This window comes from Anopheles coluzzii, chromosome 3, assembly GCF_943734685.1.
Source record: "Anopheles coluzzii chromosome 3, AcolN3, whole genome shotgun sequence".
NCBI lineage: Eukaryota > Metazoa > Arthropoda > Insecta > Diptera > Culicidae > Anopheles > Anopheles coluzzii.
Window position 1 is genome coordinate 32,763,518 of NC_064671.1, and position 25,246 is coordinate 32,788,763.

General features: G+C 43.0%; 2 protein-coding genes across 5 annotated transcripts in view; one reads left to right on the forward strand and one right to left on the reverse strand.

The window, feature by feature from the left end:
• The window catches only part of LOC120956616 (40S ribosomal protein S21), a 489,791-nt gene that overhangs the window by 241,178 nt on the left and 223,367 nt on the right, over positions 1-25,246 (forward strand). The window lies entirely within an intron of this gene.
• LOC120956783 (ankyrin repeat domain-containing protein 29) overlaps positions 13,968-25,246 on the reverse strand; it is a 233,560-nt gene continuing 222,281 nt past the window's right edge. For both annotated transcript variants that reach the window (XM_040378509.2, XM_040378508.2), the window contains exons 7-8: positions 15,805-16,002; positions 13,968-15,733 (exon numbers count right to left, since the gene is read on the reverse strand). In XM_040378509.2, the coding sequence (XP_040234443.2) occupies positions 15,341-15,733; positions 15,805-16,002 (591 nt within the window). In that variant the 3' untranslated portion in view covers positions 13,968-15,340. The remainder of the gene's footprint in view (positions 15,734-15,804; positions 16,003-25,246) is intronic.

A 25,246-nucleotide genomic window follows, 5' to 3' on the forward strand; every position in this document is an offset into this window, starting at 1 on the left:
TTCAAAAAAAAAGGACAATTCTAGAAGTTGTACTAAATTTACATTTTCGTTGTTTTAGCAAAAAGCGGCAGAAACCACAAAACAATTACTTTACAGGGAGGGTCCCCATGATCGTTTCTTGGCCGGTTTTCGGAGCATCAATAATTTGAAAACCGCAAAAACGCCATAAAACAACACAATGCCACTGATGTACCACAGCTGGTTCAAAGCATTTCCCTTCCAATATCACCGAAAGCTCGGCGCGTAGAAGGCTTTCGTTATTAAGGAAAAATTTCCAATAACAAACCCAAAACCAAACTCTTCTCACCCAACGCACAAATCCCTTTCGTGCCGTCTTGCCATGCAAAAAACAATAAAATTCTCCTTCCAGCCGTGCAGCTCGCGAAGCTAAATCAAAACCCGCGATCCGGATGACCTGGTAAAGATGGATGGATTGTCCCGGTTCTGGCGGGTGCCCGCTGATTTGCACACAATATACCCCCTCCTGATAGCTGCAGCACCCGGTCATGAGAGGTCCGTGGCCACACGGATGGACACAAACACACACACACACCCAGCGAGCCTTCCATCGTTTCATCCGCTTTGTTTTCGCTCGCTCGGGGGCTTGGAGGTCACGCGGAAAAACTTCGATTTTGATGGAACTACAAACGAATCAAACATTTGCTCCCACAGCGAACGGATCCATCGCGTGGCTGCATTGATTGAAACCACCGGAACACAGACAATTTGCAACCTAAAGCCGGCCGTGGCAGTGATGTCTTGCACGGGTCCCACAGTAGCCACCGGTGCCACCGTAGTCAAACGAACCGTCCAAAAATGGGAAGCCAGTGTAGTACGTTGATAAAAATTGTCAATGCGCGAGGTTGAGGTAGAACAAATGAAAAGAAGAGAAAAATATAAAAACAAACAACAGCAAACAAAACAAAAGCAAAAGTAGGAATTCAGAAAACGTTTCGCTCATTTTTCGCCCATATCCATAGGTTCTCGCGCGCGCACACAAAAGGGCTCTTGCTGACCAGCGGTTCGATTCGGTTTCGTTACGAGTTCGAACGATCGAGATAGAGGACGGCTGGCGTTGTGAGTGCGAAACAAGCAGGAGGGAAACGTAAGCGGCCCTCCACCGTAAAAGGACTTCCGTGGCATTGTTTCGCCGGATTCGCGAGGACTTTTGCACCGGTGGGTTTTTGTTTGTGATGGTCTCTCTCTATCTCTGTCTCTTCTGAAGCGTGGAGGCTTGGCTGCCTTTCTAGCTTTGTAAGGAAGACAAAAATGCAATGTCATTCCAACTTGCAATGTGGTTAAAAAATGTTAAAGTATAAAGTATAAAGTATAAAGTATAAAGTATAAAGTATAAAGTATAAAGTATAAAGTATAAAGTATAAAGTATAAAGTATAAAGTATAAAGTATAAAGTATAAAGTATAAAGTATAAAGTATAAAGTATAAAGTATAAAGTATAAAGTATAAAGTATAAAGTATAAAGTATAAAGTATAAAGTATAAAGTATAAAGTATAAAGTATAAAGTATAAAGTATAAAGTATAAAGTATAAAGTATAAAGTATAAAGTATAAAGTATAAAGTATAAAGTATAAAGTATAAAGTATAAAGTATAAAGTATAAAGTATAAAGTATAAAGTATAAAGTATAAAGTATAAAGTATAAAGTATAAAGTATAAAGTATAAAGTATAAAGTATAAAGTATAAAGTATAAAGTATAAAGCACAGTCGAACAAAGCCGTTAATTAAATTATAAATTTCATACTTCAAACAATGCAATAAATTCACCTCGCTCTGTTTGCGAACACACGCTACACGAAAGGTAAATGGAACGCGGAATGTGCTTTCGCCCTCCAAATGCTGTAGCACTTTATTTGTCCTCGCGAGGAAATGCACCACCACGCCCGGAATTGGACACACACTCACGCGTTTGCCCTTGAGAGGCCGTCTTGCAATTGCACTTGTGTTCTCTTATTTTTCGGGTCGACGATATTTCTCACAAAAAAAAGAGTCAAAATCACGCAACGACGCTGGCGACGCTGTCAAAACGATTATCGCGCCTTCGACTGTGATGTGCCTTCTTCACCTCGCTCGCTGAAAAGACACGCTGAAGACTCGGTGACGCGCAACGATGCGAGATGAAGTCGAAAATTAAGTGCAACACTTTCCATTATTGGATTTAATGCTTCGGTGAGTGGCAGTGGCCGTCGCTTTTGCTTTTTTGTTTTTTTCTGTGCTTTTTGGGTGTTTTGACGTCCCTCCACATCTTCGACAAGGTAAAAGCTTGCTTCCCGATTTCTTTTGCCAGGGGGAGTTTTCAAGCAATCCATCCCCAAAACCGCACACCACATTCCGTACCGTTGCACATTTTTGTCCGCTCAGCTCAGGATGGTTCCTCCGGCGGGAATGTATTTGCCAATTATTTGTGAGGAAAGCGCGCGCGCGCGCTCTCGTGGAACTTGTCCCGATGGCAACGCACGGTAGCAGTTATTCAACCCCCTTAATAATGGTACACAAAAATAATAGTAACAAAATATTTACTGTCCCACCAGTCCCCTCTTTCGGGCATAATTCCATCCCAAACCTCCATCGAGCCCTCTCGATGGCCCCGATTGACGCTACCATAAAACACCAACAACACCGGGAGGTTGATGCCGGCTCGGAGCCTCAGACAGGGGAAAGGAGGCACAAAACCCAAAACCACAGCGTCGAACAACGATTTGCCGGCTTCACGGTGGCATAGGTTGCTGGCCCCAAAATTGGCCTAATTGGCATTCCCATTCTAGGTTTTCGGTGCTAAGAAGTGAACGCGACACAAACAAAAAAACAAAAACCCTCCGCTCTCGACCTCTACAACTCTCTGCCGGGCCACCCAAAAGCGGGAGATAATTAGGGCACACGGAAGGACTTCACATTTTTCCACCTTCATCGCCTCCCAGGAAAAACCACACCGTGTCACAGTGGCATTTGGTATGGCGGGCAGGTAAAATATCCACCGCCGAGGTTGTTGTCGAGGTGACAGCCAGTAGCAGCAGCAGCAGCTCCAGAGATCCAGAAGTCATCCGCTGGCTGACGGTTTCGTCAGCCATCTGACAGGAATGTGACGGTTGGTTTTGCGATCGCGCGAGCTAAATCTGGTGTCGCAAAAGGGCGGCCGAAACAATAGAGGGATGGAGGGTTGGAGCAAAAGTTTTTGGGCGGATCGGTTTCGACGGCACACAGTTTTGCGTTGCTGTAACGCAATCGTTTGCTGTCGGTTTTTGAAAATGTCAATCACTGTTTGCCGGCGTGGGCCAGTGTTCTTGCATCCATAACCAGCACACAACAAGCGCTGATGATGCGTCAATGCTCAACGGGGAGTGCAGGCATGCAGGTAGGTAAACACTAATTGGCGACATCTAGACATCCTGGCCTGATTTTGCTGATGAGCTATCGCCGCTAGAGCGAATTGCTAGAGCAGAATGGGAAACCATATATTTAGATGTAGTTCCAGCATCAATTCGCTGGAAATTGTTTGCTCGTTTTTGATTATCCTGTTTTCTACGGAAATCGAGCACTACACTATATATCGCTAGCACTAGTGTATTGTGGAATGTTTATTGAAATGTGAAAACTCATATGTTAGGAACTAATAAACAGATCCCAGAGTCGGACATACCTTACCGAATGGACGAGTATTTGCCATCCATGCCCACCAATCTTTGAGTGACGTTGATTGTAGTTACGAAATGTATTGTTGCAGGGAATTTGGTTGCAAATGACTCTGTGTAGATCTAATTTTATTGAAAACGTCCCTCCCCTCTCCACATAAAGCTGTTGGAATTCAATAGAAAACAAACAAGATCTTTGAAGATTCTGTGAAGTTCTCTTTTATAATCAGAAATTCCAAATGTGGTATTGATTTAGTCTTTATTGTGCTGGTATTGGGAATTCCTCACAATCTTTTTATGTCTTGGTCAGAGAAGTGGAATCAGAGTAAGGCAAGCATTTGTACGGTTGTAAAATTGGTCCATAGGTTATAAAGCTCTATTTACATGGCCCTATCAATTTGAACAATTGAGAGTTTCTCCAAGGTTTTATTACACTTCATATATTGCATGTCATAGGATACGTTACAAGCAGCAATTTTGATGAAACAGATGTACTACAATTTTCGATTTGAAGTCATATTCACCCCAAAACAATGCTAAAATATGTAAACATCAATCGACTAGTAACTGAATTCCTCGTAGGACAACTCTAGATGTGTAGCTATTTTAGCATACCTTTCCACCGTAGCTTAGGTTATCGAGGAAGTTAAAGTATAACTATCAAGAAGTTATCGTACAATTTAAATAAAGGATAATTTATTTGTGTTTCGGATCATTTCTTGTTCTTTGTTTTATATTTCAAGCAGTATAATGAATCACCGTTATGCTGAAAATTACGGACATTTGGCATGTTTTTTATTGAAAATCTTCATATCTAAGAACTGGTTATACAGCTGTTTATTTCTTTTATGATGCACATAATGTACTAAAATAAATTAAAACTGTGTCTGACCGCTGTAGGCCCTGATGCCACAGTAAATTAATATTTTCTGTCGGTCAGTTCACCAGAGGCTTTCTGAGCAGTTTTGCTTCAAACCCACGCCGGTGTTATTTTTTTCGATAATTCCTTTTCAACGCGTCCACGTGCATTGAAATACATCGAAATATATAGTGGAAGTAGTTATCAACGCGAAAACAATAGTATTTCGCGAACTTCATAAAAAAAAACACTTATTTAATTCTGTCCAGAAATCGAAGCAAGATTTTTGATCTTGTTTTTAATTCCGGACAGCTGACGTAAATTGTGATTAATTGTATAAATATATGTTTTTAGATAGTTATAATAACTAGAAAACAACGATATTGCAAGATGTATGTGACAAATGCATTGATGGCCGTACGGGAAAGACCGTCAATTCGGGTAGCAGTTCTTCGGTTCTATTCATTTACGAGTACAAGAGAAAAACAGCACCCAAACCCCGTTGCATTTAAGACCGTCGTTCTGTCGGTCTAGGAGGACACCAACAAACAGAATATAATATCCAGACCTTAAAACGAGTTAAAAACTAAACAGGTGTAGTGTGCGTGTAAATTAGAAGCTTACAGGGTTTTCGAGGATTATATAGACATGTTCATCGAGTTGTAGATTCGTTCAGGCATATAATAGACTCTTTCAGCGCGATATAGAATTGTTCGGAAGTAGGTGTAGACTTGTTCGGTTATACTGTAGAGCTGTCACTTTCGTACCCCTTGGACTGCAAGTTGGATCATTCTCATCAGAAGGTAAACAAACGGTTTTCGAAAAAATATGCTTTTTTCAACTAATTTATGCATTAAACAGCTTGGAGAATGATTATTAGCTACTTTTAGGACTTTTAAGAATGAAAAATTGAACCCTGCGGCACAGTGTGTAAACAAAACAAATGACAGCACTACAGAATCGCTGAACATGTCAACGCCTACTTCCGAACAATTCTATATCTCGCTGAAAGAGTCTATTATATGCCTGCACGAATCTACAACTCGCTGAACAAGTCTATATAATCCTCGAAAACCCTGTATTAAATGAATTTTGAGGCTGTCCGGAATATGAATCAAAATATCGTTGCAGTTTCGTTGCATGATATTTTGCAATGTTTTGAGTAAAATTATTGGAAATCCTTTTTTTGTCAATGTAGAAGATTTGCTTTGGTAAAGTGAGCAATACAGATGTTTGGCCGATTAAAATTGAATAAGTTAGAAAATATTAAATGCCAAAAACCTCTTAAGTGTCCGTAATTCGAAGCAGTACGGTATATAGCAATACGGCCTTTTTGGACTGTTCCTCCTGCATATAAAAAAAAGAAATATATCCAAGAATATGAAAATTCTTACAGATTTTGACGCTATCTTCATTGTTGAAAAAAGAGTTTAATAAAAAATTACATGGAATACATCGTTTTCCAAGATTTATTGGTTAGTTCCCATCATATTTGGTGGGTTCCCATATTTCTTTGGAATGTTTCCACGATTTTTTGGTAGTTTCCTAGAATTTTTTGGTACAATTGTACTGATATCCAATCAGAAAATACCAATAAATTATGGAAACAAACCAAAACTCTATGGGATACGATCAAAAAATCGTGGGGACGCATCAAAAAATCATGGGAACTGACCAATAAATCGTGGGAAACCCTGTAATGGTTGTAAAGCTTTACTCTCAACGGATCCAAAATTTAATTCAAATTCAAATTCATTCTAATTATCATCACACTAATTCTAATCATAGCTTAAAAGAGTCTAGGAAAACGTGTAAGTGCCTCAGTTGACGAAATTATACTACAAGAGTGCCTTAAAGCACAGATCCTCTGGAGCATTATTCTCTGATCCCAGTAAAAACACACAAAAAAAGGTGATTCTGTCGTGAATTTCTCACAATTTTCCATAGTTTTTTTTCTGTTTCCTGTTTTGTCGCACGTCTATCGCGCTGAATTAATGAACTCTCCCTCCAGCAAACTGTCACTAAGCAATCCTTCGTTGATTAAGCAAAGGCGACGGTCGTTACAAATCGTTAAAGTAGCGCAACAACAACCAACAACAACCAAAAATCGTTCCCAATTCCGTTCATTCTTCATTGCCACCTTTGATTGATTTGCGATAATGTCATCAAATTGGTTTACGACCACCACCAACCGATGGAACGGGGCAACAAGGCGTAACCGAGTGAACGGGGTCCTTCCACGAGAGTGTCGTAAAATATTTTTACCAACCACTATACATTCACACAGGTTAGTTTCACCGACGAGGGGCAATGAAAAAGGGGCACCCAAAACGTCCGCTGCAAATAAATTGCCAAAACTGCCAGCCCAAAAAACAAAAAAGCAGAAACTTCCGGCAGGAGCGCGTAATGGCGGGCGCTAAACACAAGGCGCTAAAAGGAAAAGTGAAGAAGCGAAACGGAACATAACTTTCCTAATCATCGAACGCAGTAAAGTTGCGTGGTTGCGTTTTGCACACCCTGTACGGATGTGGAAAACTATTCCCCTTCACTTGTAGCAAAGAAAGAAACAAAAAAAAAACAACACCCAAAGGCGAAATTGCACACACTTTAAATTAAGAACACCGCAAAGCTTCCAAATTGATTGCCTTCCACCATGTTGTTTGTAATTCGAATAATTTTTAACTGCTTGGTTGGTTGGTTGTTTTTTTTTTCTCTCTTGAGAAGCAAAAAAACCACAAGAACATGCAAGCACATAAACCATTAACCCTAGAGTCGTAAAAGTTTGGCAATCTCTTTTTGTGTGTGTGCAAAACTGCAAACAAACAAACATACTCCCCCCGAAAAAAAGCGTAAAAACTTCATCAACGAAACTCTTAACACCGAGCCGCATCGATCTGCTTTGACGTGTGGATACGGCTTTTTTTGTTGAGTCGTTCTTGTCGCGCAGTCCACTCGTCTTAATGCTTGTTTAAGTTAAGAAGTTAAGGCTCTCCCCGAAAAAAATTAAGAACAGACGGCAACAAAATCACCCCAAGAAGAGTCACGTTAGACCCCGTCTTGGCACCCGGCATGTGTGTGTGTGCACTGGTCAATGCGTTTCTGTGCGCCGTTTGGTATAGGGTGGCTTGAATTTGTCAGTTTTGCTAATTGTGAAATATTTCCTTCGGCACGCAATCTGCCCCGAAGCACTGGGTGCGGGACACACTGACGCCGGGCCTGTGCTCTCTCTCTTTCTCTCTCTGGGACGCTGCCGTCTTAAGGAGCTGCAAATGAATGATGAAGTAGCACGAATTCGGCTGCAAAATGTGCAGAAGGCTGAAGGAACTGCGCAGCAAGGGTGGAAAACAAACTACCACCCCTTGACGACGGCACACACTTAAGTACATTGCGCACACGCACCGCATACAGCATACAAGTCGAAGAAGGCCGGCCGGAAACGGGTGGAAAGGAACGGACGGTTAAGTGTTAATGTAAGTAGCGTTTGAGCGCAAGAAAAAAAAAGTTTAAACAACCAGCTGAGGTAGTGGAAGACAGAAAAAGCGAAACAAACACCGTAAATGAGCTCGAAGAGAGAAGTCGACAAAAATGTGAGAAAATGTGTTTTTGCACCATTAATTCTCAAGCCAAGGACCCACTGGCTCGTTTGCGGAAGTGTTGTCTACCCTTGTGTACAATGTGTGTGTGTGTGTGTGTGTGTGTTAATGTCCTGTTGATGATGTTACTTGATTAACTTTCTTCTATTCCTTCGCTCACTGCAATTCACCGATCGAGGTGTCCTTTCTTGCTTTCTGTAAGGGCGGCTTCTTTTCTTTAGTCTCTCTCTCTCTCTCTCTCGCTCTCTTTCTACTGCCTCTTTCGTTGATTGTACACTTAATTTTGCCATTATTCACAATAATTAGCAAACCGTTTCTCCCTTTCGCCATTTGTGTCCCTTTATGATGAGTAGGGCCGTGTGCGTATCAGTTAAGATCGGTTTATTTACCCGCGCCACCAAACAAAAACCGATCATTTTGGCCGATAGTAGTAGCAGTCCCCAAAAGCAAAAGGTTCTCCCAAATTGTCACAACCCAAAAACCCAGGCGGCAAAATGCTGGGGAAGCGGGAAAAGATGATAGTAGAAGAGGTCCCCGCACAGCAGCACAGAACGCCGCACAAACCAATTTTCGGACCGTTCGGGTTTCCGTGTCAACAATGGTTCGCGTTCCCTTTAATTAAATTACCAACACGGCAAACGATCCTTCCACTCTCTCTCTCTCTGTCTTTCGGTGCGCGCGCCGGCCGTTCCTTTCGTATGGCTGCACACTTCCCATCTTCACCCAGCAAAAGGCAAAAGGGGTCCGATGATCGCCGTTGCTGCCGCTGCTTTTCGCTTTCGTTTGAAGAAACAAGCGCGCATAATTACAAATTGCACCTTTTTCGGCATTTCTTCTTTCAAGGCAGAGCGCGCACTGGGGGGGGGGACAGAGTGGTGTGTCATTGGTGTTGCTTTGCGATGCGTGATGCGGGGACGTGCGCACGTGATAAGAGTGGCCCGGGAAGGTGAGAATTGCGGAGCCAGCGCTGCTCGGTAGGCGCGAGATCGGTAGGGTCTGAAAGACCCAACAGGCCCTTTGCTGTTTTCGCGTTTGTCGGTGCATCTTTCTGGCCAACTCGCTCTCTCTCTCTCTCTTCACCCAACTCGGATAGGCACGAAGATGCCGCGGGGGACGGTTGGACACTTTCCGCCGCAGATTATTGGTTTGGGCGAATGGGGCCGGGCCGGGGAAGAACCTTGTTAGCTTCGATCGAGTTACCCCCGCCGAAAGCGTCGCTCGGAAAGGGCATGCGTAAAAGGGTTTGGATGGACGAAAAATTTGCTTGCCGTGTTCGCACGGCAATGTGCAATGTGATGCAGAGAACAGTGAAGGATGGGAAAAAGGGCACACCTTGGAAAGCAATGAAAGTAAAAAGAAAAGTTTTAAACTATATTGGGAATTCAATGAGCAATTTGTGTTGAGAAGGTATTGAAAGAATGATTGAATGATAAAAAAACGGCAAAATCAGGCAGCCGTATGTCCTTTTAATAAAAAATTAAGATATAATTTGGTTCAAAACCGATAGCAACAAGAAATGAAGAGGATTAAATGTTTTTTTTTTTTATTGAATGCTCTCATTGTCGGCTGTTTAAGCTCTACTTAGTGCTTAACATTGTGTGCCAGTAGAGCAAAAAAGAACGTAAAACATAAGAATTCTCTTTTTTGGCTCAAATGGTTATCTAATTGCATTTGTTTCTTTGCTTCTTTTGCGTTTTCGTTGTGTTTTCGTTATTACTGTTGTGTATTGTTGTTGCTCGTTTATGGTTTTTCTAATAATACAATTTAATATATCCCTTCAACCCATTTATGTCACTTTTTTATTCCTATTTTGTATATTTTTTTAAAGTACTTATTTGATTCTGATAGTTGTTGTAATCAAATCGAACCAATTTTATGTTTTATTTTTTTATTTTGCAATGTTGTAGTTTTTAGGAAATGTTTCATTATAATTGTTTAGTTTACTCATTCATGCATTACTTTTACTTTTTTTTATCTATTTCTTTTTCATACTTTAATTTTCATACTTTAAGTTTGTTTTTACATCAACTTCAACTGGTGCTAAAATTTCTTTTCTTCTTCTTTTTCTTTTTTAGTTTTTATATTGCATACTATTACTGTTTATAATTGTAAAATCAAAACCCTTGTATTGAGGCTCATAAAAAAGGATTTACTATTCAAATGCTATTGGTTTCGCCCGATCAGCACTGTATACTTGCAGGACTGTCTCACATCCTCCAGGACTGCCCAATTTGCTTCCTTTTCAACCGAACCGCCCTCCCCCCCCCCCTTCCTCCTTTACCACTATACCGCACATGGGGACGGCTGATGATCGATGGCGAAAAGAACCGAAGGTAACATAATCAGCGTTAACCACGCTCCTCTCTTCGGTGGAGTTTTGTTTCTTTTTAATGCTGTCCTCCCCGGTTTGCTGCCCGCTCCAGCAGCTCCGAGGATCCTGGAGCACTGGAGATCCTGCGCCCAACTAGACCGACTTATATTGCACCGGTACCAGCATGTCAGAAGAGGTAGGCAGAGCAAAAAGGCAAAAGGTGAGTACTTTTAGGCATATTTTACCCTGGTTGTGTGCCTCACGATCGCCGTACGGTTGTCGGAGATCGTCCTAGGGGGGTTTTACGAACACTTTTTGAACGGAAAAAAAGACAACCAAGACTATTCACACAACACCAACGAACAAACGCATCGGTTCCCGGTTTCCGGACGGAAGGCAACAAAGCACTATACCGTAGAAACTCGTTTACTTTTTGGGAAGCACATCGTGCAGCAGTGAAATCAGACAACCCCCAAGGAGGAGGCCCCTGCTTTGTGCTGATTGCAACCGGACCGCGGTGCACTTGGGGTGGGCATCCCCCCAAGAATCAAACCCCCCCTAGAAATGAGGGGAAGAAATAATTTAGGAGAGAAAATCGACATTTGATATCTTCTCGTTTCGCGCTTTTCGGTCTCGTTATTCAATTACTCTTCGTTGACTGTCGAATGTTGGTGGGTGATGGTGAAAGAAGAACCCCGAAGGTAACGCAACCCAACCCGAAAGGACCGTCCCGTGGACGGAACGCAAATTAATGCCGCACGCCATCCCGCGTGTCACCGCCGTCCGACCGGCAAGAAGGAAGACAGGTACGGGTAAAGGCAGTTGTTAGCATGCCCCTTGTCCCTCCGGTTTGTGGCTTCATCGAACGCAGGACGCAGTCCACAGCACCGAACCACAATTTGTCTTGCTTTTATTTTGGGGTGCGTGTGGCGCAAACGATTTTCACACCGCCGCCGCCAATTCGGAGTCTGCACCGATGCAACTTCGTCCATGTGTGGGTCCGGTACGGGTTTGCGGCAAAAAAAGGTGCGCAAAACGGATATTGACAACCGTACCCATCGTGTCCCGACCGTGCTGCTTGCCGGTCAAGCGAGAAGACGAGCACACACACACACACACACACATAACCAGCACAGACACGGTCTGTCAAGTAAAGGTGAAATATGAGTTCCGTCCCGTCGTCGCCGGGCCACAACACCCATGCGCCTGGTCGTCGTCTTGTCGTCCTGTCGCTTCGTAGCGTCCGCCCAAATCCTTTTGATCCCGACCGCGTGACCATTCACGCCAGCCAGATAAAAAGGAAAGAACGAGGTCCGGGAAGCAAAAACAGAAAAACCTGCCACATCTAAGGATCTTCTTGGCGGATATCGTTCGGCTAACATTGTTGATGGTTGATTGCATTTGCACTGCACCGCATTTGGGTCAATGGCGATTGGTGTGAAGTGATCTCGGGGGGGGGGGGGGGGGGGTGTAGGAATAAATCCCACAATTTTGAGCTTCAATCGGGAGTTGGTTTTTTTCGGAAAGAAATCCTCCGTAAATTGTGTCAGTGCCAACAATCACACCTAAGATCACACATTGGAATGATCAATGGCTCGGTACGAGATTGTGCCGTTCATTGCAGGTCACTCTCAGGTGGGAAGAGCTATTAATGAGGGCTTCAGTGCGTGGGAGAGTTTGTGGTTTGTAAATCCATCCCTTAATAGAACCATCAAAGCAGCGTCATAGTCCAGCAAGTCCTTCGGACGGTGTATCAATCACCAACAATAAGGATTCCCCTACTTGATGTTTCCCTTTTGAAAAGTTCTACGATAGCTTGAACGGACAACAGGTTACATTGAACAAGAACTAGAACGATTATTGAGAACTAATTGTTAGGAATAGAGGTAAGACATCGTAACAAAAAGAACGAACAGATGACAGATACTTTCATTCGATTGAGAGTTTCGGATTCCGAGTTCAATTTCATTCTTCCGAATTTTAGTTATGTGTATTTTTCTCACACTGACATCTCTTTAATGCCTTCATTACTTACCTACTCTAAAAAAACAATTACTCATTTATAAAGCATGAAGAATCCCAACCCGACCTCACATTTACGTTCTGATTCAATTGTTAGATTCGATATAAATTTACTGGTTCGTTGGTGACCTATTTTGTAGTTATTATTCTGCTTTTTTCCAAAGCATGGGTAAATACTGACTGATTTTGTACTTTTATATACATTTTGTTTAGACAGGCTAGAATTATAACATAGAATTCCTTAGATAAATTTTAATGTCTTTAGTTTCTTCTTTTTACATTTCCTAGTTATAATATGAAATTGATAAACTAACTTTACCTTATGGAATAAACGATTGAATTAAGTCATCAAATTCGCTCAAATCAACTATCTGATATTTATTATTTTTACCATCAAAAATAGTCTGTTTTATAGAGGTAAGAATTCAGCAAATCACAATTGTACAGGTGAAGCTTGCTGTTACAGTAAATAAAAAGCTTATGAAAAGATCCAGTATTTTCTCAGTATCTAGCCTTTATTGAGTAAATGATCGCATGCTGGAGTAGCTCGGAGGTGGTCTAATCGATACATGCGTTGGCGTCTACAAGGACGAACATAATCGATTCCCAACCAAACCATTCTCCCGTAGCATAAAGACTTTACTATTTGGCGGCGTGATACTTAAAGCTTCGGAAGCCTGAATAGACGACCGGTGTCCTTTACGTTGTTATGCCAAGTAGCATGTGAAGAAGAATCCCAAGAATATAATAAACTAGAGTAAGTTGGCTCATTCATGAACACAAAGATTCGTTTGCTAAGGATTAAGTACTATTTGAAAATCTAGAAAATCTAGGAGCAATTTATCGATTACATACAATAAAAAACACATAAAAATTATAAATTGTCACTCAAATTGAAATAGTTAGTGAAAAGTTAGTAAAAAAAATACATAATCAATTTAGATAATTAGTGCTTTTAATTAAACATTCACCGCAAAAATAATGATCTAAATTCTCACCTGTTCCTTGGACGCTTTTCCAAACCGCAGGATCGCCGTCGCTTGTGATACATCGCTTCAGGGAACAACAACAAAAAATGCAACACTCTGCGCTTCAGGAAACTTTGCTTCGGATATCAGACAGGGGTTTATTCGTATTTCAGCATTGGTTGTAACGAGCGTTTTCTCCGCCGGCGGCGGCAACAAGCAACAAGTTCTCTAGGCAAGAAGCAAACCTATATCACTACACTCTTAATACCTGTCCCGGGCACAACGGCACAAGGACACCAATATATCCCTCTAACCTTCCGGAACTTCTCTGAAGACTACTACAGCAGCGGGCGTGAGGGAGTTTCCTCCAGTCCGATATTAACACTTTCATTACACCTTTATCATTGCGTTGGTTTGGCAACGCCGCTCCAGCGGGTTCGTTTTGCTGCGCTCTCGGGCCTGCCATGCAATCACAAATCAATGTCCATGCCAACGTCCTCCAGCGTTGGCCCGTTTGTCCGGGACATTACAATCAGGTGAAGAACGCTCTTTTTTTGTTGCTTCCTATATGTGTGTGTGTGTGTGCGGGACACTCTGCTCATCCTGCTGCTGTCCGCGCAAGGCGCAATCTCCGCGCGTGCTATGGAAGCGGAATGAAAGTTTCCCATTTTCCCGGCACCGTTGGTGGTCTCTCTGCACAACCACGACGATGACGATGATGATGGCATTTGGGAGGCCAGCAAAAGGCCGGAGCCTGGGACAGTTGTTGTTTTTTTTTATTTTTGCTGCACGCACACCACCACATCCGTGTTCCCGCGGTGTCATCTTCGCGGTGTACCGGAACCGCCCGGCTGGGGAGGACACCACACCAAGGCGCACGACAGTTTTCATTGAAGTGGTTGCTTTCGTGGGTCTCTGATGTTCGATTTCAATCTCGCTCGCAGCGAGTGGTTCACCCATAACACAGGCACATACAGTCCGTCGTAAAAGAGGGGGAGAGCAACCTCGAAAAGGATTCGCGATTTGTGGTCGCAGTAAAAGTATGCGGAACTTACTCCACCAATCCTTTCGTTTGCTAGCTGAAGCGTGGTAGGATGTCATTGCGGCTTTGGGATGAGAACGGTAGCGCGGGACGGGCTGTGTCAATAGCAGAAGTGCACTAGCACTTCCGGTGTACGTTCGCCAGTGTGCGCCATTCTTTGATCCTATACGGCACCCAACCCGACGTTGTGTCGCTATCCTTTACAAGCGAATCTAACTTTTACTTGCAGCTCCAGGTTTTACTTGCTATCGAATGACAGCAACCTGGGTTTTGTTCCGTCGGCTGTCGGTGTCCGCCCTGATCCGTCCGGGGTCAAATAATATTTTGTCTCCTGGAGCGGGGTAAATAGCAGCAATAATAACGATAACGTTTAACGACAATCGTTGCCATGACCGGCACAGCACAGCACAGGCATGAACCGCAGAAGTGATATTGTGATGACCGCATGGGAATGCACGGGTCGTTGTGGGACTGGAACAGAGCCGGAAGTGTCACGTCCAACCACAGTGCCGGTGCTGCTGGGTGCATTTTATTGTGCAGGATTGCATCCACAGTATTTCGAGTGTTTGTGCAGCGTATACTGAATTCTTCGTACTGATTATGTATGTTTGTTTTTGAGCACATCGAGAGAGTATTTTGAGCTGTTAGGAGCAGTTAAGTTGAAGCTTTTAAGTCAATGATTAATCTTCAATTACTGCCAGCAGTGTTAAACACTGGTGTCTTGCATAGGAAGACGAAACTTTCGAAAGGAACCGATCGCTCCGAAACACTATTCTAGTTTGCTTACTGTTAGTTTGATTAAAAGATTAAATAACAAAACACTGGAAGGAATAGGCGTTGTCGGACGAAATGGGTAACGATGGGATAGGAAAGCTTGCTTGCTTTCTACCCTCCCCCTCTAACCAGTGATGGCTACTGATGGGGCGACAGCTCCTTTGGCCGTCGGTGCTTTGCTTTGGTTTGAGGACGGTCCCATTCGTTTTGGAGTTCCGCCGGGTCCTGTTGGTTGCTTCTGTAGCTGCTCACGCTCCTTCAAGTACTGATGCACGGAGGCAAACTTTTGCTGCCGGGCGAGCTGCAACGGTGTGTAGCCGTCCTGATTTGCGATCGTACAGTCGGCACCGGCCGCTACCAGCTGCTTCACGATCGGCAGATGGCCGAACATGACGGCGGCATGCAGGGCCGTCTCTCCGTTCGCTAGCCGGCCCAGATTCGGGCGGAATTTGAGCAGCTCCTGCACCACCGCACTGTGTCCCTTGTGGGCCGCCTTGAACAGGGCCGTCGCTCCATCCTGTTGGACGCAGAGCACAGGCATTTGAATGTGTTGGTGTTTTTCAAAGGTGATGGTGTTTGGTTACTTACGCATCGTACAGCATCCACTACGGCGCCATTGTGGAGCAGTATCTTGACGACGTGATCGTGGCCCATCTGGGCCGCTATCCAGAGTGGTGTGGCGCCATCATTGCGCGGTGCATCCGGGTTTGCACCGGCGGCTAGCAGGAGCTTCAGCACCAAGCTGTGGCCGTTCTGTGCCGCTATGAAGAGGGGTGTCGCTCGGTCCTGTGGAAAGGAAGAGGAAAGGAGTATGATCATGACCTGTACTTATAAAGTTCAGAAGTATTTCTACATGGAAATATGGGGAATAGCCATTTTGAAGATGTTGTGGAGGATATTCTGTTTGTCTTATGTGAATGTTTTGAACATCTTTGTAACAAAGTAGAGGCATTCGGATTCAACATCGGAATTCGTCCAAGATACATCTTATGAAAGTATATGTTTTGATGGTGTAAATACTGAACTCTGTGGAAGATCCAATGTGATCCATAATTCAGACAAAACAATATTCAATTTTTCATCGACACCTCTCAGAGTGTCATTATGGAATCATGGATCATGTCAAGAAATCGTAACATCTTATGACAGGATAATTTAGCATCTTGTTGAATTTTGAAAAATGTGTTTCGGGAAATACAGTTACATTGTTCGGAAAAGTTAGGAGATATTATCAGCAATAATCATTAAGTTGTTGTGAAGATCTATGAGCATATTCAATTTATCGTTAGCGAAAGTTTTAACAAGTTTTGGAATTACAATAATCCGAAAGATATCATCTGAAAACGAGAATTGATCAAGTGATCGAGGAAGTCGCCAATAAGATACATCTTACGGAACTATAAACTTTAATGTCCTAAACATTGACTCGAATTCTGCGCAAGAATCAATTGTCACTGAGCTCGATAGTTAAATCAAGAATTGAAGAATAGACATCATGTTTTTCGAGAATTTCTAAAGATTTTCTGATTGCCTTCTATGAACATTTGAGCTTTGTCTGAAATGGATTTAAAACATTCAGCTCCCTTGCGTACTCATCAGCAGGAAACAAGAGTGATCGCGTAACACGGGAAGTCCACCTGTGGAACACTTTTATAGTACCATCACTTTGGATATCATAAACATCTTCCGACATTCGGTGGACCAACTAAAGCATGCCCGTCGTCTTGGGAGGGCTAGTTCAGAAGTTGCCAAAGCGTCCGCAAACGTTCGCGCACCGGTCGCATTAGCGGCAGAGGTTACGCTCCCACGACTTCTGAAGCAAAAAGGTGATGCCACCCGGACGACCGGTTCCGGGCGCGGGTAATCAGCAAACGACCCCCATCTAGCTAGAATCATTAGACGCCGCCACATTGACGGACGCATTTTTGTGGTTATTTATGCACGCGAAACCTAGTGCGGGCGGGCAACCACTCCGGCTCGGGTGTGACCTGCAACATTCTAGTGGTGAAAATTGCACAAGAAATGGCAATGCAGAGAGAGAGAGAGAGAGAGAGAAACAGACAGCGAGAACTCAACCGCCGAGGGAGTGTTTGGTAGTAAATCAACCAATTTACAGTTACGGACCTGACCTAAATCCCTTACCAAGAACTTATATAAATTACCCGACCCCGAAACCAAAAAAAACAGCCTCACGCGGACAGCTGATGATGCAGATGCTGCAGGCCATGAGCAGGAAGATGTATGTGCAGGGGTACCGCCGTGGGCTTCAAGCCCATCTCACAAACCGCCAACAGGGCAGGAGCGCACACACACACACAGAAACCGCACAAGCAGCTTGCGGTGGTTGAATTGTCCAAAATGAGGGGGGCAGAACGGCGTGAACTACTTCTTCCCGGTTAGTCTCGGCACGTCCCTGCTAGCCTCTGAACCGCAAGCAAATTAATCCCGCGGGCGCCAAACAGCAAAAAAAAAACCGCAGAAAAGAGATGGGTTAAACAAAAAAAACGATGCACACCTTTTCAGTTCAAAACCTTTTCATAATTCTTGATGATTTTCGCTCGCGCGCAGGACCCACATCATCACGGTTGGTGCGTTGCCCTGCTGCTGCTGCTGCTGTTCGTTTTCTGAGGGACAAATCCCCTTTTCCTCGTCGTTGGCATTGGCATTGGGGAGCATCTTTTGATGGGTTTCTACGGCATGCATTTTTTGCACCATCCCATCCGAAGAGACCCCACGCCCGGCTGTATCCTTCGCTTGGTTGGTTGCCCTAGCAACCCAAACCCCTTCTCGGAAGGAAGCGGGTAATCAGGCCAATTTTTCACTTTACCATCAACTTCCTTTTGGGGGATCGACCTACTTCCAACAGCAGTAAACGGTCACACGCACACACATGCACCATCTCTAGCTCGTCAGGAATTTTAAGCCGAATCGTGAGTCTGTTGCAGAAGAAGAGACGACCAACTGCAAAAAAAACTACCCCACTAAGATTACATCTTTCACTCGAACTTTGGTGCTGCTCCTCCGATCGAATAAATCGGCCAAAAGAGTTATGCAACGGGCACGGGAGTTTTGGTTCGCTTTCGGGTGTAGAAGCTTTTACACAACGCTCTTCGGCGGTGGTGGTGCTGCGCCACAGGGCGAGAAGTTGCGCCGGAATTTCGTAAACATCTGCATACGCGCCTCGGCAGCGGCACGACGGCATCAGAGAGTGGCAGAGAGTGCAATAAAAAAAGGTCACTTATCGTGTTTACAACCCTACACAGGCACGGCACACGGCGGCCGTTGCGAGAATGATAGACATTTATGGATGGGTGGTAAATTGAGCATATGATGCTGATCGCAAACCAGGTGGCGGTGGTTTGGTCGTTAGTGTTAGCGTGCATGGATGGTTGGGGTAAGTAAGTACTAATTTTAAGCTCCATAAATTCACGACCAGAGCGGCGGGTCATTGGAAGAATGTGTGGCATTTATGCGCAACACTTCTTTTGTGGTTCTGGATTGTAAATTTTATTGGATTTGAGCGTTTAGTTTGTCTGATGTATGGTTCCATGATATTCATGTTACAAGCTGCATATAAATGAGAAGAAATATAAGCATTTGAATAATCAACTGATTAAATTACAATAAGATCTCTTCAAAGCGAACTTCCAATAGATGTACAGCTTAGCGAAAGTAACTTAAATTTGAAGTAAGTATCCAACGAACTGAGTAGTATAAAATGACAATCTTTGAACCCAGAATTAAAAAAAAAACATGGAACCTGACAGGTTGAAACATACGTAGTTGGATAATTCATCAATTGGCACCTAAAAAATCCTAAACAAACAGCAATGCAGAAATCATGTGAATATCCAGAAGTGCACTGTAGAAGAAGCCGAGGATATTCATCTTGGAGATCTTCATTTCATCAAACCACTCAAAAAAATGCAGATTAGAAATACTTCGCTATACCAATCCCACTAACATTTTTCGAAAAATGATACTGTCTACGTCTTGGAGTATTTTCCAATGTCATGATATGATTCTGTTAACATGTTTTGCAAATAAAGCTGTTTTATATTTTATTTTCAGCTCTTTTTTTGTATTTCACACTTTAAAAACATTTCCAAATCGTAGAAAGAGAAGGATAATGGATTTAAAACGATTCACTTTCCAAGAAATACACCTTCAAATTCCAGATTTCTTCACAACAATTGTGAGATTCATTACGGGTATTGCAGAACCCCAAGCTGTTGCTATCCCCGGAACGAATGACGCACCTGTATCACTTTGGCAGCTGTCATTTTATGACACTTTCGCAAGAATTGAACCACTTCCCAGAAAATGATGAACCAAACTTCCGAGAAATAGTTCCGGGAAAGTACCATATGAAACCTTCACAACAAAAGTTAGTCACGTGTGCCTTTTCGTGAAGTGAGAATTAAAATGTTGTCCTTCATAGTGTTAGAAGGGCTGAACGCTTCAACAATCGGAATGATGGAATGTAGAACCAGTAAAAGGGGTTGAAGTGAACTGACACATTCTATGCAAACGAAGACCTTTTTGTATTATTTATTGAGAGCCCGTTTCCTATTTGGAGCTGTTTTAAAGACTTCTCCCTCAACCAACTTGAACATCATACAGCAAATGGTTACCTAGATACTTTCATTTCTTTAGCTATTCCAATCATTTCCATGACATAAATTATCATCTACACCTGCGTCCATTCATCCACGTGGCAAGGAAACCTACACACACACACACTGACGCGCGCACACAGGAGCACGTGTATGGCCACCCTACACAATTTCTATTCTGTGGGGAGCCATTTAGATTGCCGGAACGAAGAAATTGTGTCACTTAGCGAACAAACTGCCGGTTGAGTGTGGGAAGCCGACGACCACCACCACCACCACCACCACCAGGTCGCCGGTCACCGGAGTTTTGGCTGCAATATCCTGACGCATTTGCCCCGTTGCCCAACTCCCGACCGTTTTTTTACGTTCTATTAAGCAAAATTTCCATTAAAATCTAAATTGTCCATATGCATCATTTATCTTCGTTTCATTAGAATTGTATAAGGTGGTGCAGCATGCCGCCGTGCGGCAGCGACGGCCATCGTCTGCTTGGTCTGCTCCGATGGCAGCGACGTCCCGCTTCCTTTTTTTTGGCATTTCGGATCGGATTGCGTCTCAGAGTCGATCCGAAAGGCCTGGAAATTGGGATGGAATTATTTTATTCCCCGGCCATCGGCGGCAGCAGCCGAGCGGCAGGCCACTGTGGGATGGATGGCCCGGCAAACTAATTTCGGCTCATCTCTCCTGTCCTTTCTCACTCCCAACTAACTCTCCTCCGGAGCAGCAGCAGCAACATCACCACGGCCAAAACCATCGGAAATGAAATCCAATCCGATTTTTCCCTCACCTTATACCGCCATTGCGCGCCGTTGCCTAGAACACGGACGAAACCGTGTTTTTCGAAAACCGTTCCGAATGCAGAAGCACCAAACAACTTTAGAGGAGGGAGTGTTGCCCATTTTTCGCTTATGCTGGCCGTCGTTCAAAAGTCATCGTTGATTACAATGTTCACGAGTTTTAACAAGGGTGCTGCGAAAGGAACACCGAGCCCGGGCAAGCAAATGATGCCCCTCGCCCGGATGCCTGCGGCAAACCTGGCATCGCTGGCCAAAACCCAAAAAACACCCGGCACGAAAAGGCAGAAGCGAAATGCTGGCAGTGGTGGTGGTGGTACGCGCGTCTTAATCATGTAATAAACTCATAAACATCGTTGCTAAGAAACGGCTCGCCCGGTTCTCCCTCGGGGCCCTGTCGGGTTCGAACCAGAGCGTTTTCGGCAGAGCGGAAAACAGCGGAAACTATCGTAACTCGCTCTAACGACGAGCTGCTGCCGCCGCCGAAGTGTGTGCCCAAGAACTGAATTTTCGATTATGCTCTAACGTGACCGGGAAGGGTGAACGGTTGCGCCTAAGGAACAGAGAGAGATAGAGCGAGCATGAAAGAAAACTACAAAGGAGCAAGGTAAACTATTTCACCATTTCGGATTATGGAGGAAATTTTTATGATTTGTGAACACAGCCGTCATCATCATCGTCGCCCGTCGTTAACGGATTTCGGTGCTCTGGGACTGCCAACTAACCTCCCCAAAGGCACCAGGGCAGTTTTTAATGTCCAATTGTGCACACAACCTTACAATCTCGCGATGAATTGGGCACGGAATTCGTTGCGAGCATTTTTATACAACCTTTTGCGAGCTGTCTGTATGTGTATGTGTGTGTGTGCAGAGATTGATTGGATACGGGCATTGGGACTGGGGAACTGGACTGTGGCATACGCACAGGCAATAAATGCATTTTTATGACGTTTCAATCAATGCATAGCGGGGTACTTTTTTCCTCTATCAAGCTCTTGTTGAGAACGTGACTCATAGAATTGGATTAGTTAAAGCTGGTAAAGGAAGTTTGCATTTGTATGCCTTGCCAACTGATAGGGAAATATTTAATTTGTTTTATAGACCGTTAAAACTATTATTTACATTACTGACGGTACTTCGTAGGAAGTCGTTGGAAGGACGACGGCTCACTGACTGACGTCTTTTACACCGAGTGAGTCTTTTAATGCCTCACACTGTGTCTCTTTTATAGAAGAATATAGAAAGATAGCTCTAGTTAGTCTACATAATAGCTATCCCTTCAATAGATATTCTTCATGCGTTGAGACAAATATTGTCAGCGAATTTCTTACTTATTATATGTCATTCAAAAAACAACTTATAGCTTTGTAAATGTTACACTGTTTCTGAATTTTTTAAACACCTAGACATTTATCGAAATATGTAGCATACATTCGAAACAATTGACTACCATTACTCTCGTACCGCTTTAATTTCTTGAAAAACTACTCCTCTATCTTGGTGTTTACATCTTTGGAAAGTCCCAAATTGCCAAAATAAGAAAACAATGGCCACAAAGAAAACAATTGGTAGGGTAAATGTACCAATAGTGGTGCATTTTGTAGTGGTACAGTTGAGTTTAATGGATATTAAGTGTCAGCAAGGACAATTTCTGAATATTTTAACACATAACAATTGGAATATATATTATCTTTGCAATCACAACCATTTTTACCATGAAACACGTCAAATTTAGGAAAAAAAGCATATTTTTCTGACTGCTTCGTTGTACCTATAATAGTGGTATGGTTCCTATATTCGTCGTATTGTGTTCCTATAGTGGTAGTAAACAAAGATGCCTCAAAACAGTGTATAATATCAATGAAACTTAGTTTCGAAGCTGTTTTCGTATGAATAGCCAGGATTGCTGCCATAACATTGATTTCTTGCGTAATTTGATCGTAAAAAATGAATAAATTTGATCGATGAAACTATTGTCTAATATATTGCATCACATATGTCGTCAACCCACACCCGGAAGAGTGTGCTTGATTTGAAGTCAATTTTTCATTCAACCATATAGGCGAATTTTGGCCTTTTTTGGTTAACTCCCTACATAAAACTCATTGTTGTAGCCTATTTTAGTGAAAACAGTACGACATGTCAAAAATTTCCTCAAAAAAATCTAAAACGACCTGTTTTTATGGATTTCATAACTATAACCACTATAGGAACATGCCTGTTTTGGGTACCTATAATGGCACAATGGTAAAAAAAAACACTTAAAAATGCATAAATATGGTCGAAAAGCAATAAATTTTAGTAAAACAATAACATTACATTATGTGGCAAAACTAGTGTGTGGTTATGTGGTATTTAGAAGGTTAACAGAAATATGAGTTTTGTAATGAAATCATAAGGATTTTGGAAAAATGTTGACACATTTCACAAAATAATGGATTTTTCTGTCACTAGGTAACGGAATGGCCCCATTTATCTTTTAAACCCTTTGTAAAAGGCTAAAGAACATTTCACACTAACGTAAATAACTTAATTACTTTTAATTTGCCGTATGGACCGCATTTTAGTGCAATACCGCCACTATTGGTACTACCACCATTAAAGATACTTTTACTCTAGTACACCTACGATAACTTGCACATATGCAAGACATTTGAAATCAAAGTTTACTTTTCATGAGTAAGATAGAAAGTCTGTTTTGGTCAATAAAAGTTCTACTAAATCAATAGAAATACAAATAGAACTTAACAAAAATACACAAAGTCGTTACTCGCATGTGCGTACAATTCATACACAAGATCGACTTATATGGATAAAATCCCATTTGATCATTTAGGTATATGATTTTCCAGAATTTTCAACTATTTGTGATTAACAAATATAGTCGATTGTGTTACATGTAGAACACGTATTTGCGATTGCGACAATCATTAATTTAATAAACATAATTTCTACCAAGTATTCCAACCAAAATGCAGGTCATATCTTTTAAACTTAACATTGGTTCGAATGTCACATTCGAACGGTCCCGTGGTACAGTCACGGAGCGGTCCCGTGGTACTGTCGTCAACTCGAACGACTCAATATCATTCCCGTCATGGGTTCAAGCCTAGAAGGGATCGTCTCCCGGTAGCAAGGATTGACTATCCGGCTGTGTGGTAATGGATTAAGTCACGAAAGCCTGTATAGGCCGGCATGTCCGCGTAGGACGTTGCGCCAAATAGAAGAAGAAGAAGTCGAATGTCATATGTAAGGTCTTGGAACATCAGTACGATTCAGAATAATCAATCATATTGTAAATGATGATCACCAAGTAAAATTGCATGTATTTTTTCGGCTCAAAGCTGGAATAGGCACTCGATAATGGAACTTAAAAAAATTTGAATTTTGTTAAACTTTACAAGGACTTCTCCAAAGGCGAGATCTTGGACAATATCTAGGATACGGTCAGGAAATAGCACATTTCCAGATCGACCACAAAGTGCTCCTAGCGAGGTGTATGACGCTGTTTTTGAGCCTCTTCTTCTACCCGAATACAGAATCAATACTGTTTAACATGTGAGTTCGCAGTTAACTGAAATATTACCTTTTCAGGAAACGAAACAAACCATTCCAGTTCATTTATTTACATTGTATAAATTGTAAAAACATAATTAACGACCATTTTGACTGCCAAAATAATCATTATCAGCTATCCTTACATCAATTATTTCACATATTTCACTCACCCAATGCTAAACCACTTCAAGAAACACCCTTTCAACCCCCGGGTGGAAGCAAACAAGCGCAACCGGATGCAAAAAGGGGTACAACAATCTCGCCTGTCTTTCCAAACCAGATTTGCGTACCCATTTCCATCAGTACCCAACGCGGAAAAACTACACAAACCACACGATAAGTTTAGAGCCACCGCGTACACCCCATTTATCAAACGGACCATCATCATCATCATCATTTCCCGCTTTCAAACGCACCGAACCGCGCACCGCGCCTTCGTTACACACCTTTTGCGTAATCCTGCTTGTAATGCTACCCCCCGCCTACTCGAACCCTTCGCAAGACTCGTGACATGTTAATTACACCGACCTTCGCCCTCCCGCTCCCAATCGACTTTCTCTCCGGCGAGCTCGGCGTTTAGGTTGCTCAGCCGGATTCTATTTGTGCCGATGATTAATTTATGGATGGCGGAAAAACTCTAACGTGCACGTGTAGCAGCAGCAGCAGCATCACAAACTCACGGAGAAAGTGTTTTCAACGCAAGTGGCCACATGCGCCACTTCCCAAGGATCTGGGATCCCGACCGTGTGCACCACGAACCACCGCTGCAGCCGCCCCCAAATCATCATCGCGGAAGGAAAAACACGTCGTTTGCAATCTTTGGTTCCTTCTGCGACTCACTCACTCAGTAGATTCCAGGAGGCAGCGGGGACAGAGTGGAGTTACAAATTATGGTAGCATATTTTATTTTGCTTCGCCGGTTTTTTGAATTTAATCTTCCAGCACAAACCTTCTCCGTCCCCAAAAGCATCCTGCCGCCGGCTGGGTGTTTGTGTGTGTGGCCGGCTGGCTGCTCCGGAAGCGCTGCTGTTAATCGGAAAGTTCTGAGCTGATGTCTGCCGTG